The following is a 15,649-nucleotide window of genomic DNA, read 5'->3' as shown; positions in this document are numbered from 1 at the left end:
TGACTAGCAGTGGAAGCCCACAGAGCACAACAGGATGCCTGAGAGACACATGCAGCTATACATCTGAGGGTGAATGAACTGAGCCCCCAGGAAGTGGCAGAGATAGGTGAGCACACCTTGCTCTCCCCCTGTATCCCTGTGCTTGCACACAAACACTTTCCAACGTGTTACAAGTGCCCAGAAAGTGGGAACACACAATGGGGTGACTGTAAGAGGAACAGGTGGTTAACCTTAGGCTGACCTCTTCGTCATTCTCTTGGTGGAGAGAGGGAGCCCACCATGTCCCTGTGCCATAAAGGAGCAGCCATAGCCTGGGTTTAAGCAGGGAAGCCCCACCAGCCAAGCTCAGTGGCCCCATGGACTGCAGATCATAAACAGGGACCTCAGCAGATTTCCACGCTGAGACAAAAACTCCCCAGGCACGTGTGAATGCTCACAGTGCAGCTGCAATCACAAAGTGGGAACATGTCTGGGTAGCTGTGGGAATAGGTGCGGCAGTTTTGAACACATGTGCTCTTACTTTCCTGGCTGGGAGGGTGAGCCCACTGTGCCCCTGTGCCATAAAGGAGCAGTTATAGTTTGGGTCCTAGCAGAGAAGACCCACAGGGCAAGCTCAGCAGTCCCTGGACTGCAGATCATAAAAAGGGACCTCAGCAGATTTCTGCACTGGGGCAAACACTTCCCAAGCACATGCAAACACTCACAGTGCAGCTGCAGCCCCAAAGAAGGAACGTGTGTGGGCAGCTGTGGGAATAAGCGTGGCAGTTTTGAACACACTCATGCTTACTTTCCTGGCAGGGAGGGGGAGCCCATCATGCCCCTGTGCTGTAAAGGAGCAGCCATAGCTTGGGTCACAGCAGGGTAGCCCCACCAGCCAAGCTCAGTGGCCCCACATAATGTGGATCATAAACAGGGACTACAGCAGATTTCCGCACTGAGGCAAATGCTTCCCAGGTGAGCAGGAACACTCACAATGCAGCTGCACTACCAAAGAGGGAACATGTCCTGAGGGCAGCCTCAGGAACAGGCGTGGCAGCTTTGAGCCCACTAGTGATCACTTTCTGGCAGGGAGGCAGATCTCAGAGAACCCCTGAGGTGCCAAAGAGTGGCCCTAGCCTGGCGAGGAAGCCCCGCCAGACAAGGACAGTCCACACAAGTGCCTGAATGCATCCCACGCTGCGTCAATCACCCATAATACTCCCACAGCTTCCAGCAGATGGGGTGGGGCCTGAAACACTGCTCCTGCTCCCTCATAGTGGTAACAAGGGAAATCTGCATCCTAGGAATACTACAAATGCCCCAACAAAAGATTTGTTAATCAAACACCATGCAGTTAATCAAACACCGCAGCAGCAATTCAGACCAGAAGGAAAATGACAACTCTCCAGGAGCCAACACTGAAGACACAGAAATATAACAGCCTAAATGACAGGGAATTGAAAATAGGCCTCATGAGGAAACTCAATAACTTACAAGAAAACACAGAAAGACAATTCAAGGAGCTCGGCAATAAAATGAAACTCTTCACCAAAGAGATTGAAACTATATAAAAAATGAAGCAAAAATTCTAGATATGAAAAACGCAATGAAATAGATACTAATATAGAATCATTAAGAAGTAGAATTGATCTTATGGAGGAAAGAATTAGTCTTGTTAAGGATGCAAATGTAGAAATTTTACAGGTGGAGGAGAAGACAGATCTAAGATTTAAAAAAACAAAGGAATTCTTTGAGAAATATCCAACTCGATTAGGAAAAGCAGCATAAGGATTTTATAGGTATCACAGAGCGAGAAGAGATGGAGAAAGGAGCAGAGAGCCTGTTCAAAGAAATACTTGCTGCGAACTTCCCAAACATGGAGATGGTTTCAGATTTACAGGTAAACGAAGTTAATAAAACACCCAACATTATCGATGTGAGAAGACCCTCTCCAAGGCATATAATAGTAAAAAATGGCAAAAGTTTGGGGTAAAGAAAGCATATTAGGAGCAGCAAGGAAGAACAAAATAACCTACAAAGGAAATCCTATCAGGCTTTCAGCAGATGTCTGGGCAGAAACCCTACAGGCTAGGAAAAAATGGAATGATATATTCAAAATACTGAAAGGCAAAATCTTTCAGCTAAGAATACTCTGTCCAGCAAAATTTTCCTTCAGATATGATGAAGAAGTAAAAGCTTTCCCAGATAAATAAATGCTGAGGGAGTTCATTGCCACTAGACCTCGTCTACAAGAAATAATTAAAGATGCCCTCACACCAGCAACAAAACGGCAAAGGTCTACAAAGCTGTGAGCAAGGAGATAGACAGACATGAGCAGAAACCTGTAGCTGTCTACAAGAAGAGGGAGGCAAAGGCTCAATTTCAACTTAAAAGAAAAAGGGGAAAAAGCATCAAAAGTAATGATAAACACTTAAACTTAGTCGTAATCTCACAAAATTAAAAACAGAAAAATATGTAACAGCAATTACTCAGAATGGGAGAAGAAAGGGAAGGAACCTGCGTTCCTTCCCTTATGGGGATAAGAGGCTATGAGGAAATGGTCTACTTCATTACCCATATCTTTCATACAATCCTCATGGTATCCACTAAACGAAAAATCAGAGCACAGCCACAATTCACAAAAAGAGAGAGAACTGAGAACTCCCTCTCAGAAAACCAGCAAAATGAAATGTCGGTCGCAAATACAAAGGAAGAGAAACAATGGAAACATAGACCAACCAGAAAACAGGAGATAAAATAGCAGCATTAACCCCTCATATAAGAATAATCTTTGCAAGTGTAAATGGACTGAACTCTCTAATCAAAGGACACAGAGTAGCTGGATGGATTAAAAAACAAGAGTCAACAGTATACTGCCTCCAGGAAAGCCTCCTCAGCTGCAGAGACAAACATAGGCTTAGACTGAAGGGATGGAAGACAATGCTTTGCTTTGATTCATTCTCTTGATGAGTCACTTTTATAGGAAATTACAAGTTTTGATGTATTGAGTGATACTCAGTTTGAGTTATTTACAAACACACTTATGTAAGTTAATTTTAAATCAATTTGTTTAATGTAAAGAAATCTATCTGTAAAATAAGATGTACGCCATCTCCTATACAAGGAATGAGCATTAGCTATAAGGTAAGGAGAAAATCAATCAATAATCCAAAAGCTTATTACTCTCTATTTAAGTAGTGTGAGCTGTTGAACACTATGAGCCTGATAATTATAGCTTTGTTAACAAAATAAAATAGAAGTTAGGAAGCCTTATAGCAATACTAAAGTCATAGCAGGAACAAATTAAATTTTTCTCTTTGATGAAATTAGAGTTGAATGATCATTTGAATTGAATTGCTTTCTCACGATATAGACCATTTTTTAATGCTGTTCCAATTACTTATTCACGATTCAAAATGATCTTAAAGATACAGGCTTGAATTCAATATTTGCTGGATTTGATAGCTTTTAAATAACTTTGCTGCAAAAGTATTCTGTGTTTTTAAGTCTCCCAGAGAGCCCAGTTATGGTGGCCACATTGACTCAGACTATGGTCGAAAGTGTGCCACAGTGTTTGCATCCCCTTTGGGTGTCAGTTAATTCCTTAACACTTAGAAAACAGCTCTCAGAGTTAATTTTCCCTATTCTACATTCTATTTCCTCTAAATTATGTCCCAAGATTGTACAAAGTTTGCAAATTTGTGAATTGCTCATCAATTCATTAATGCAACAGATTATCACTGAGTGCTAAAAGAAAATTCTCTTAGAGCTCCATTCTATATCATCTTCTTTTATTGACTTTTATTAGCTAGATTGCATATAAAAATGACATTTCTAGGAAAAGGCACAGAATATGAATAAATCAAATGTGCTTGAGAAGTTTCATTTTATCTTTCCTTTACCATTTGCGATCATACATTTAGTGTAGTTTTAAATAAAAAATTATGCTAGTGTGTAAAATGTAAGTAGGGGAAATTAACAAATTTATTGATTATTTTTCACAACTTCAGTCAGTTGACAGACTATGTTTTGCTGCGTGCTTTTCAACCATTAATTCTTTCTTAATATGCCTAAAAACATTAGTTTTAAATGTCCAATTGCTGGTGTTAGTTCACGTGTCAAGGAAGATCATCCTTTACACAAATTAAGCAATTCAAATTGATGTGTTTTAAATAAATCGGCACTTCTGAGGATACCCTCCCAGATAATTCTGGGAATTTTTCTAGATCATCCTAGAAGTAAAGAAGTGAAAAAATAGAAGCAGTAAATTTGACCCTATGGATAAGGCACAATTTTTTAAAATGTTAACAAAATGTGTTTTTCTTAATTATGTAAATTAAACTTTTATTGCTATCTAAACGATAATATTTTTAGAAAACACCTGATAATTGTAGACAGATTCATGAACTGGCTGTGCATTCTTAGCCTTCCTTTACTTAGAGAGTTAATTTTATCTAACATCCTTAATATGCCTGAGAGGGGATAGGAAGGTATTTCAGGAATTTTTAATCTCATATATATATAATTTTGTTTGAGAAAATTCAAAGGAACAAAAATTGTTTTAAGAATTATTCAGGCTTGTAGTATATATTCAACATTATAATTGTGTTCAAATTAAAAAGCCTTTCTTTCTTATTGGCAATTTATTACTGTAGTCTGATTTTGGGAATCTTCAGAAGCTACTTCTCAATAATTGGTCTGTAAATTAATTCAACTTTTTAAAATTCAACCATGGAAATGAATGCCTTTGTTTTAACATTCCAGCTCTATTACAATGTGATTATTTGTTGTGTGGGTGACAATGTTAACTTAATCAGTAATAGGGCAATTTGAAGAAGAAATTTAAGTAGGAATTCATGGAGAAGACAGGTATGTGGTTAGGGCAGAAATTGTATAATATGACAATTTAGACGTTTGGAAGACATCTGGTCTGGGTTTATCCTAAAAATTTTGACTTAAAATTTATAAAGAATTTTATGGAACACATTCTTAGTCATTCAGTGTCATCTTTTCAGAAGCATCAACACTCTAACAACTTAACACCTGGTTGTGTCACCATCTACTGCAATGGTTCTGATTTATTAATCAAATCCTGTTGGCTTGTTATCCTTTGTGATGATTTTGGAGGAGGTTCACACTATTTATACACATATACTTTCCCTTACCTTTAAGTTAAGAAATACATAGACCTGAAAAACAGAAGGGTAAAAGAAATTTGACTCGCCAAGTGTAATATACAGAGTTGAGGGCAAAACTTTAATATAGCACTGCCTTCTACTCAGCCTTTTAATGACTGTATCTGCAGGTTTATTTGGTGCCTCATTAAAGTGTGCTGTTTTCATTGAATTAATCATAAGACTAAACATCCTTATGTTTTAAAATATTGGCACATAAATTTCACTAAACCACTAAAAACAGATAAAGAAGAAAGGAAATAATATCAAAATATTTACACCAGCCTCTTGAAGAGGAAGCTCTCCATTTTAAAACATTTGTCTATAAATTCACTTACTTTTTATTTTTATGCCTCCTCATTCAGAAATGGATTTAATATAATGTATATTCCACTAATAAGAACAGCTTAAACTTCACATTTTCATGTACACGATTAAGCAATAATTTCACTATGTGACTTCTCTTGATTCTTTAATAACTTTTGAGTCAAAGAGAGTAAGAATAATTCCTTTGCAAGGAATTATTGCATATATTACATTAGCCTTTGCAAATAGGTATTACATGAATTTTCTTTTTTCTTTTTTTCTTTTGAAGATTGGCACCTGAGCTAACAACTGTTGCCAATCTTTTTTTTTTCTGCTTTATCTCCCCAAATCCCCTCTGGTACATAGTTGTATATCTTAGCTGCAGGTTCTTCTGGTTGTGGCATGTGGGATGCCGCCTCAACGTTGCCTGATGAGTGGTGACATGTACTCGCCCAGGATCCGAACCAACAAAACCCTGGGCCGCCGCAGCGGAGCACATGAACTTCACTACTCTGCCATGGGGACAGCCCCGGAATTTTAATATTTAATATTGTTGATTAGTCAAAGGAATTCATGTCTACTGAGGCAGACATTGATCACAATTTGCTGGAGAGTTAATGTAAATCAGCTAGCAGAAGCATGTTCACACAGTCTTATTAGAGAGTCATTCTAATTGTTCATCTGATTTTTATTCTTTGAAACACTTGGATGAGGTCAATAAAACCTAGTTTCTTGAATAGAATCTGACCATCATTCTTCTCAGTAAACACTTTTAAATATGGGCTTATGAATTATATCAGTTCAGGTGATTGATGTATTCTATCTACACTGGACCACAGAAAAAAAGCAGTAATGTCTCTGCAATTATTCTCTTGGTACTTTCCCAAAACAACAGCATTGACATCCTCTGCTTTGCATTATTTTTATTTTGCCAAATTATTATTTGGATAAGAAACTTGTTCCTAATGATTTCTATCACATGCAGTCAGCTAATTGAGCAACTCATGTATTTCTTCCTTAAATCTGTCACTTGTTATTAAGTTGTATAGATCTTCATAAATTTTCAATATTAACCCCCAATTAGATACATGATTTTCAAATATTTTCTCCCATTTCATAGTTTGACCTTTCATTTTGTTGATTATTTCTTTTGTAGTGCAGAAGCTTTCTTTTCATTTTTTAAAATAGATATAGATATATATTTATATATGAAATAGTTTCTTGTTGTAGAGAAGCTTTTAAAGTTGATGTAATCCCAATTGTCCTGAAGGGTTTTTTCTATGTTATCTTCTGGGAGTTTTAAAGTTTCAGGGCTTATGTTTAAGTCTTTAATCCGTTTTGAGTTCATCTTTTGTGTCTGGTGTGATAGAAGAGTCCAATTTCTTTCTTTTACGTGTGAATATTCAGTTTTCCTAACATCATATATTGGGAAGATTTACTTTCTCCATTATTTAATCTTAGCATCCTTGCCAACTTTCTATTCACTGCCTATGAGTGGGTTTATATCTAGTCTGTCTATTCTGTTCCATTGGTCTATGTCTGTTTTTATGCTACTACCATGTTTCTATGCTACTGTAATTAAACCAGTGGCTTTGTAATTTAGTTTGAAATCAGAAAACCTAATGCCTTTAGCTTTATTTTTCTTGCTCAAAATTGCCTTGTCTATTCATGGACTTTTGTGGTTCTATGTGAATTTTAGGATTGTTTCTTCTATTTCTGTGAAAAAATTCCTTTGGGATATTTATGGATATTTCATTGTATCTATCAACCACTTTGGGTAGCATAAACATTTTAACCATATTTAAGTATCCCAATTCGTGAATGCAGAATGTCTTTCCATTTGTTTGTGTGCCCTTTAATTTTTTTCATCAGTGTTTTACAGTTTAAGTGTACAAGTATTTCATCTCTTTGGTTAAGTTTACTCCTAAAAAGGTGTTTTATGTTACTATAAATGGGATTGTTTTCATCATTTCCTTTTCAGAAAATGCAATGTTACTATAAACAAAACCAACTGATTTTTGTATGTTGATTTTTTTTTAAAGATTTTATTGTTTTCCATTTTTCTCCCCAAAGACCCCCCGGTACATAGTTGTATTATATTCTTCATTATGGGTCCTTCTAGTTGTGGTGTGTGGGACGCTGCCTCAGCATGGTTTGATGAGCAGTGCCACGTCCGCGCCCAGGATTCAAACCAACAAAATACTGGGCCGCCTGCGCAAAGTGCGCGAACTTAACCCCTCGGCCATGGAGCCAGCCCCTGTTGATTTCTTATCCTGCAAGTTTTCTGAATTAGTTGATTAGTTCTAACAGTATTTTTGTGGAGTCTGTGGGGTTTTCTAGACATAAGATTATGTCCTCTGTAAACACTGATACTTGTACTTCTTCTTATGTGGTTGGGTGCCATTTATTTATTTTTCTTGCCTAATTACTCTCGCTTGGACTTTGAGTACTATTTTAAACAGAAGTAGAGAGAGGGGGGTTCTTTGTCTTGTTCTGTTTTTTAGAGTAAAGCTTTCAATTTTTCACAACTGAATATGATGTTAGCTGTGGGCTTTTCATATATGATCTATATTATGGTGAAGTAAGGTTTTTTATAACTAATTTTTTGAGAGTTTTTATTATAAAAGGGTACTAAATTTTGGAAAAGTTTCCTGCATCTACTGAGATGACAATGTGCTTTTTATTCTTCACTCTGCTAATATAGTGTATCACATTGATTGATTTGCATATATTGAACCGATCATGCATCCCAGGGATTAGTCCCACTTTGTCATGGTGTATGATCCTTTTAATTTGCTATTGAATTCAATTTTCTAGTAATTTTTTTAGGATTTTGCATCTATGTTAACCAAGGATATTGGCCTTCTGTTTTCTTTTCTTGTGGGTCTTTGTCTGGTTTTGTCGTCAGAGTGATGAGGAAATATTGGAGGTGTTCGTCTTCTATTTAAGAAAGATTGATGTTGTCTTTGTTTAAATATTTGATCGAATTCACTTGTAAAACTGTGTGGTCCTGGGCTTTTCTTTGGTGGAAGATTTAGGTTAGTGATTGTAAATACTGTCAGTTGTTGGTCTGTTAAGGATTTATATTTCTTCTTGATTCAGTCTTGGTAGGTTGTATGCTTCCAGGGATTTATAATTTCTTCTAGTTTAACTAATTTTTGACATATACTTATTCATAATATTCCCTTATGATATTTCTTATATGTGGCATTAGCTGCAATGTCTCATCTTCCAATTTTATTTAATCTTTTGAATCTTTTCTCTTTTTTTCTTTGTTAGTCTCCCTAACCATTTGCTGACTTTATCTTTTAAAAGCACCAACTCTTATTTTCATCAATTTTTTATATTGTTTTACTATCCTCTACTTATTTCTTTCTGCTTTAATCTCTGTTATTTCCTTCCTTCTGTTAACTTCAAGGTAAGTTTGTTCTGTTTCTGATTCCTTGAGGTATAATGTTAGGTTGTTTACTTGAAATATTTCTTCTTCTTAAATTTAATGCTAATCACTATAAATTCCCTTGTTAATAATACTTTTTGCACATTCCATAATTCTTGGTATGCTGTGTTTTCATTTTCATTTCTTAGATATTTTCTAATTCCTTTAGACTGCTTCTTTTGCCTAATGGTAGCTCAAGAGTGTGTTATTTAATTTCCATGTATTTGTATTTTCTTTCTATTTCTTTTGCTATTTATTTCTAGTTTAACTACACTGTGTTCAGAAGTGATACTTGGAATAATATCAGTCTTCTTAAATTTGTTAAGGCTTGTTTTGTGCTATAACATATAGTTTATCCTGGAGAAAATTCGATGTGCCCTTGAAAAGAATATGTGTGTTACTCTTATTGGTGGAATGTTCTGGATGTGCCCGTTAGGAACATTTCACCAACAGTGTTGCTCTAGTCTGTTCTTCCCTTATTGATTTTCTTTCTAGATGATCTGTCTGCTCTTGTAGGTGAGAGGTCAATATCTATGACTAATATTGTATTCCCATATATTCATTCCTTCAGATCCATCAATATAGACTTTTTGTATTTTGATGCCCTGATGTTGAATGCATATATATTTGTTATGATTTCCTATGGAAATGACCCTTTGTCATTTGTAATGACCTTGTTTGTCTCTTTTGTCTATTTTTTGCCTGACATTAGTTCAGCCATCTTGCCCTCTATGGGTTACATTTTGCATGGAATGTCTTTTTCCTTCCCTTCACTTTCAGTCTAAGTGTGGTTTACACTTAAAATGGGCCTCATTTAGACAGTGTATAGTTAGACTTTTTAAAATATTTTTTACAGCCATAGTTTCTTCAAAAACTTAAAAATAGAACTACCATATGATCCAGCCATTCCACTTCTGGTATTCATCCAAAAGACCCAAAAATACTAATTGAAAAGATATATGCACTCCCATGTTCATTGCAGCATTACTTACAATAGCCAAGATACAGAAACAGCCTAAGTGAATGAGTGCAGAAAGAAGATATGCCGTATATATATATATATATATACACACACACACAAAGGAATACTATTTTGCAATAAAAAGAATGAAATCTTGCCACTTGCAACAATATGGATGGACCTTGAGGGCATTATGCTAAATAAAATAAGTCAGACAGAGAAATACTTGTATTATATGATCTCACTTATATGTGGAATTTAACACAAATAAAACAAAACAAGCAAAGCTCATAGATACACAGAATATACTGGTGGTTGCCAGAGGTGAGGAGAGGCAGAGTGGGCAAAATGGCTGAAGGGGTTCAGAAAAAAATCATGTATTTTGCTATTACTGGAGAAAAACTATTTAAAAAAATCATTTTCACTTAGATGTGTATAGATATGAGTGTGTCCATGAAAGTTGTATGTTAAAAAGAGAAATAAAATAATAAAGTAGGAGAAAAACACATTTTAAATATGTAAATATGCAGTATTAAAGACTATCATGTGGAATATAGCTAAAGTCTTTTAAAGAAATTTTTCATGATTGATAACATCATTTAAATTAATGCTTGCAAGTTTATAATAATATCTAAATTGAAAATCCTTTTCAGACAGAAAAAGACAATCTTCTTTTTTCATTAATGATACCAGTATAGCTACAAGAGTAAACTTGAAGATATCAATATGTGGCTTACTAATAGATATACTTGTATTATATAATGAATTAGTATAAAAATAGAATATTTTTAACCATGGTAGTAAGACAATAAGCTTTCTCTTGTGAATATAACTTTTAAAAATAAACTTTATTTTTCAGAATGGTTTTAGGTTTACAGAAAAATTATGGAAAAAGTAAGGTGAGTTACCACATATCTGCTCTGTCCCTCCGCAGTTTCCCCATTTACTGACATATTGCATTAATTTCGTTCATTCATTACACTGATGAACCAAAATTATTACATTTGCATTAAAGTCCATTATGTTACATTAAAGTTTACATTATGGCATGCACTGGGTATTGTAATTTTATGGATTTTGGCTTATGCATTATGTCATGTATCTATCATTGCAGTATCATAAATAATATTTCCTTTCCCTAAAAATGACCTGTATTCTGCATATTCGTCTATTCTTTTCTCTCCCTGAACCCCTGGCAACCGCTGAATTTTTACTGTTTCCACAGTTTTGCTTTTCCAGAAAGGAAATTTGTAATTCATAACAGTTATATAAATATTGCTGTTTTAAAACCTAAATATCCTCCTCAGTTTATCTCATTCATTGTTTTATTCTATTAGTATTTTAAAATTCAGTAACATTGATGGATTACTCTCTCTACTTCTTGACTACATAAATATACCACCCTTCATTTGGGCCTTCTATGGTAGAATTAATGTATATGATTCAAAAGAATCTTTAATACCACTCCCCTCAAGTTAGAAGGATTCAAGTTAGGAGCATAAAGTAGATTTTGCCAAAAGAATACAATTCTGAGAATAAACCCAATAGACAAAGTCTTCTTACGATCAAAGACTTAGCTCAGAATGGTGAATTTCCTCATTGTTTTTACTGTTTGAGAAAGATCTAGGTAAACACATGGTTTATATTTGGAGCAAATGCTCAAGAATAGGAAGGGAGATTACTAGATTTTTTATTAGCCCTTACCAAATGAACTTTCTACAATTATTTTAATGTGGTATATTCTGCCAAGTCAGGAGGACAAGTAAGTTGAAGATCCATGATCAAACATGATGAGACAGAAGTGTCTAATAAATGAAAAACTTTGGAAGAGGTAAAAACAGCTAGGCTGTGGATATAAGCATAAGGGGAGGAGGTAAATCTAGAAGTAGGAAAAAACATAATTCAACATGATGAAGAGCAGGAAAAACATTAACTCAAAACTGGAAGTGATACTACTGAGGCCAGAGGCAGAGACACAACGGTGAGTGGTAAATAAGGCAATGGTCCTCACATACCAGTTAGTACATAGTGCTGTCTCTTCCTCTTCATAAATTTGACTCAAAACTGGCCAATTTCTGTGTTTACTTATTTTCCTGAAGGAACTAATTCTCATGCCCCAAGTTAGGATTGTAATAATTCCATTGTGGGAAGTTCTTATCCTCTATGAATTTCTAGGTCAATCCAAACTGTTAAGAAAAATTTGAAACTTCCATTCACCTTTTGTCATCTGAAATCAACTTCTTGCTCGATAACTTCCTCATGGCATTTTTTACTTCTGCATTCCTCAGTGTATAAATCAGAGGGTTTAACAAAGGTATTCCAATTGTATGAAACACAGCTATCATCTTATCCATGGGGAAGGTGATTGCAGGACGTGTGTATATAAATATGCAAGGACCAAAGAACAAGATGACCACGGTGATGTGGGAAATGCAGGTGGAGAGGGCTTTTCTCCTCCCTTCAGCACTGTGGTTTCTCAGAGAATGCAAGATGATAACATAGGAGAACATCAGCATGACAAAACTCACCATAAAAATGGCCCCACTATTGGACACCAAGAGTAGATTGACCACATAGGTGTCTGTACAGGCAAGTTTCAATAGAGGCTGCAAGTCACAGAAATAGTGATCAATCAGATTGGGACCACAGAAAGTTAAACTCAAGGTCAGATAAATTTGAGCAGAAGAATGCACACAGGACCCCATCCAGGCCACACCCACTGATGCACCACAGACCTGTCTGCTCATGATGGTCATGTAGTGCAGGGGCTTACAGATGGCCACATAGCGGTCAACAGCCATAAGAATTAGGATAAAGACCTCTAGGCTACCAAAGTAATGCAATGAAAAGACTTGTATTATGCACTCACTGAAAGAGATAGTGCTCTTCGTAGAAAGAGCATCCATAATCATTCTAGGGGCTGTGGAAGTAGAGAAGCAGGTATCAGATAAGGATAAGTAAAAAAGGAAGAAGTACATTGGACTCCCAAGTGCCTGGTTGGTCTTGATGGTAATAATAATCAACAGGTTACCCAGCAATGTCCCCAAATAGAAAATCAAGAATGTGACAAACACTATTTTCTTCCTAACAGGATCCTGGGTCAACCCAAGCAGAATGAACTCAGTCACATTATTGTTCAGCAGCATGATTTCATGAATGAGGAGAAGGGATCAGTGTGAAATATATTATCTGCAAAAAAAAGATCGAATTAATTCACAATGTGTTATGAGATATTATAGAATATTTTAAGCAAATTAATTTATGATACCATGTGGTATTATGGAATATTTTAAGCAAATACTCTTCATCAGGTGCATTCTAACTGTGATTTCTCTTTCTTTTGAAATTTTTTTTGGGGAAGATTAGCCCTGAGCTAACATGTGCCACCAATCCTCCTCTTTTTGCTGGGGAAGGGTGCCCCTGATCTAACATCTGTGTCCATCTCCCTCTATTTTATATGTGGGATGCCTGCCCCAGCGTGGCTTGTTAAGTGGTGCCTATGCCTGAGCCCGGGATCTGAACCCGTGTACCCCAGCCCGCTGAGGCACAGCATGTATACTTAACATTTACACCACTGGGGCAGCCCCTGATTGTGATTTCTTAATGTCTCTTCAATATCTTATTCCTCAGATTTTATTGACTCATTCGTTGGGTGTATTGAGCCTCAAATAAACTTGTGAATGTGATATTTTCCTACATCTCCCTTCAAATACAACCCTTTGTTAACATTGATATCATTCTAATTAATATTGTCAATTCAATAACTACAAAATTGAGATATTTCTTGTTTTCTTATTTCCTTAATTTTGTTCATTTTAATAAATCTTGAAGCCCACATATTGCATGATGTATTACTTGGCATTTAGGATATACATGACTGCCCTTGTATATCATGTATAATATTGAACAACTCACATACCACTCCCAACAAGATAAATAATGTATTCCTTATACATTATCCATTCATATATTACATATCGTTATACACATTTATATGAATATATATTATTTAGAAATATACTCTGCACTTTCTCTCCCAGATATTCCATTTTGAAAGGACAGGAAGCTCTGATGGCCTTTAAATAATCTGCTGCAAACTTCAAGCAAGGTTGTGATATTAGTTCTTGACAAGTACTGATGAGCAGAAATGAATGCTGTTTGATAGTTGCTAATATCTTAAGTACAACATTTCTATTTGAGTTTCTTCAATTTCTGAAAAACACCCTTTAGAGATCCTAAAATTACATATACAATTTAAAGGGGATATATTACCTATAGTTCGTTTTCATAATTCAAGTTTTTAGCTTAAGCATTATAGCTCCAAAGTGGTTGTCTGTTGGGGTGGCACCAGGCAGATGGTGTAACCAGATCATGATTGCGATCCCCCAACCCCATGTTCATGAAACAGAGCAGACGAGCATGTGGTTTTAGAAAGAGGCATAACGGATAGTCAGTAACTGACTTCTTTATTATTTTTCCTTTCTGTCTTAGTAAATTCAATGATCATTGAACTTTGGAATGTAAACTCTTTCAATGAAGATTTCCTTTTTCAAATTCAAAAAGAAATATTGTGACCCTTATTTCCAAGAGAAAAATATTTTCTATAGATATTTATTGCCAAGTTGATGTTGGAAGTGACACTACGTGCAAGCAAAAATCTAAACTGAAATCTAATATATTTAAATAAAATCTGGAAGACTTACTTATCATATTGTCTTCCTCCCCAAACTTTGCCATACCTCCAACACATTGTCTTGGAAGTTGTGAGTTGACCAAAGCTCAGTCGAGGATGGACTAAATAAACACAGAATTACCCTTAGATAATTTTTGCCTCCTTTAGTAGATTTTCCTCTCAATACACTTGAAATTTACTTAGTCTTTCTTCAAATCAAAAACAACTCTTGGGAAAATATCTGATGAAGTTATTAACTTTGGAGTGCCAAGGATAAAAAAATCTTTTTGAGCTTTGTGATCAAGGACAAAGATCTGAAAATATAAGATAAGTGAGTCTTGGTATCTCAAGCATTACAATTAGGTTATCCTTTCCTTTATTCACTTAAGTGAGTGCTGTATCATATAATGTTAGCATTTTAAAATATGGAAGGCAGTGGAAGCAAGGTGATGGGGAAGTCTCGGTCTATTTAGTCAATGACTTTGATCACTGTCTTGAGTGTGTAGTTTTTGATTTGGATATTACTGATTCTATTAGCCTGTTCAATTCTAGGGCAAATATTTCTGTTTTACATTTGGATGTATATATATATACTTAAAAATTAATAATAATACGTATATAGTTTAGTTAACAATAATAGCTGTGGGTCTTCATCAAATATTTAATCAATAGTTTCATAATGACATTAAAAGTCTGTACTGCAATCTGCATTTGTAAAACTCATTTCTATCCATTTATGTTTCAAACAATCCAGACTACTTTAGTCATATGTTTATTAATTTCTTTGAAAACTAGTCTCTGTGGCCTCAAGTACATTACAAGGATCTCTTTCTGTGGAAACAAAAAGATTTTTAACCTATTTTATAATCTAATAACCTATGATCTAGAAAAGGGAGAATAGAATTCTCAAATAAGCACATATTTATTGAAATCTGTGTATAAACAGGGTATGTTCACAATGTAATTGAAACATACAAAGACTAGTAAATATATCAGGTGGAATTTCTGTAATGGAAGTAATGTATTAGCCAAGGATTAAAAAAAAAATAGTTGTAGCAGATCCAAACTCCTCGTACCTTCTCTTTTCTTACTGTAATGCCTTTCCATTTCTAGCTGCTTGA

General features: G+C 35.3%; 1 protein-coding gene across 1 annotated transcript; it reads right to left on the bottom strand.

Moving 5' to 3' along the window:
* Window positions 1-10,732: 10,732 nt before the first annotated feature.
* On the bottom strand, window positions 10,733-13,137 carry LOC139040428 (olfactory receptor 4C16-like). The gene has a single exon (XM_070487200.1). It carries the CDS (start codon window positions 13,000-13,002, stop codon window positions 12,070-12,072), a length of 933 nt encoding a protein of 310 aa, XP_070343301.1. The 5' UTR covers window positions 13,003-13,137; the 3' UTR covers window positions 10,733-12,069.
* Between the last annotated feature and the right edge of the window lie 2,512 nt (window positions 13,138-15,649).

The sequence above is a fragment of the Equus asinus genome, chromosome 17 (assembly GCF_041296235.1).
Source record: "Equus asinus isolate D_3611 breed Donkey chromosome 17, EquAss-T2T_v2, whole genome shotgun sequence".
Classification (NCBI taxonomy): Eukaryota; Metazoa; Chordata; class Mammalia; order Perissodactyla; family Equidae; genus Equus; species Equus asinus.
This window is presented reverse-complemented; position numbering and strand designations above follow the sequence as displayed.

Coding starts and splice junctions, on each gene's coding strand:
- LOC139040428 (XM_070487200.1), bottom strand. CDS start 13,002: ATGCTGCTGAACAATAATGTGACTGAGTTCATTCTGCTTGGGTTGACC.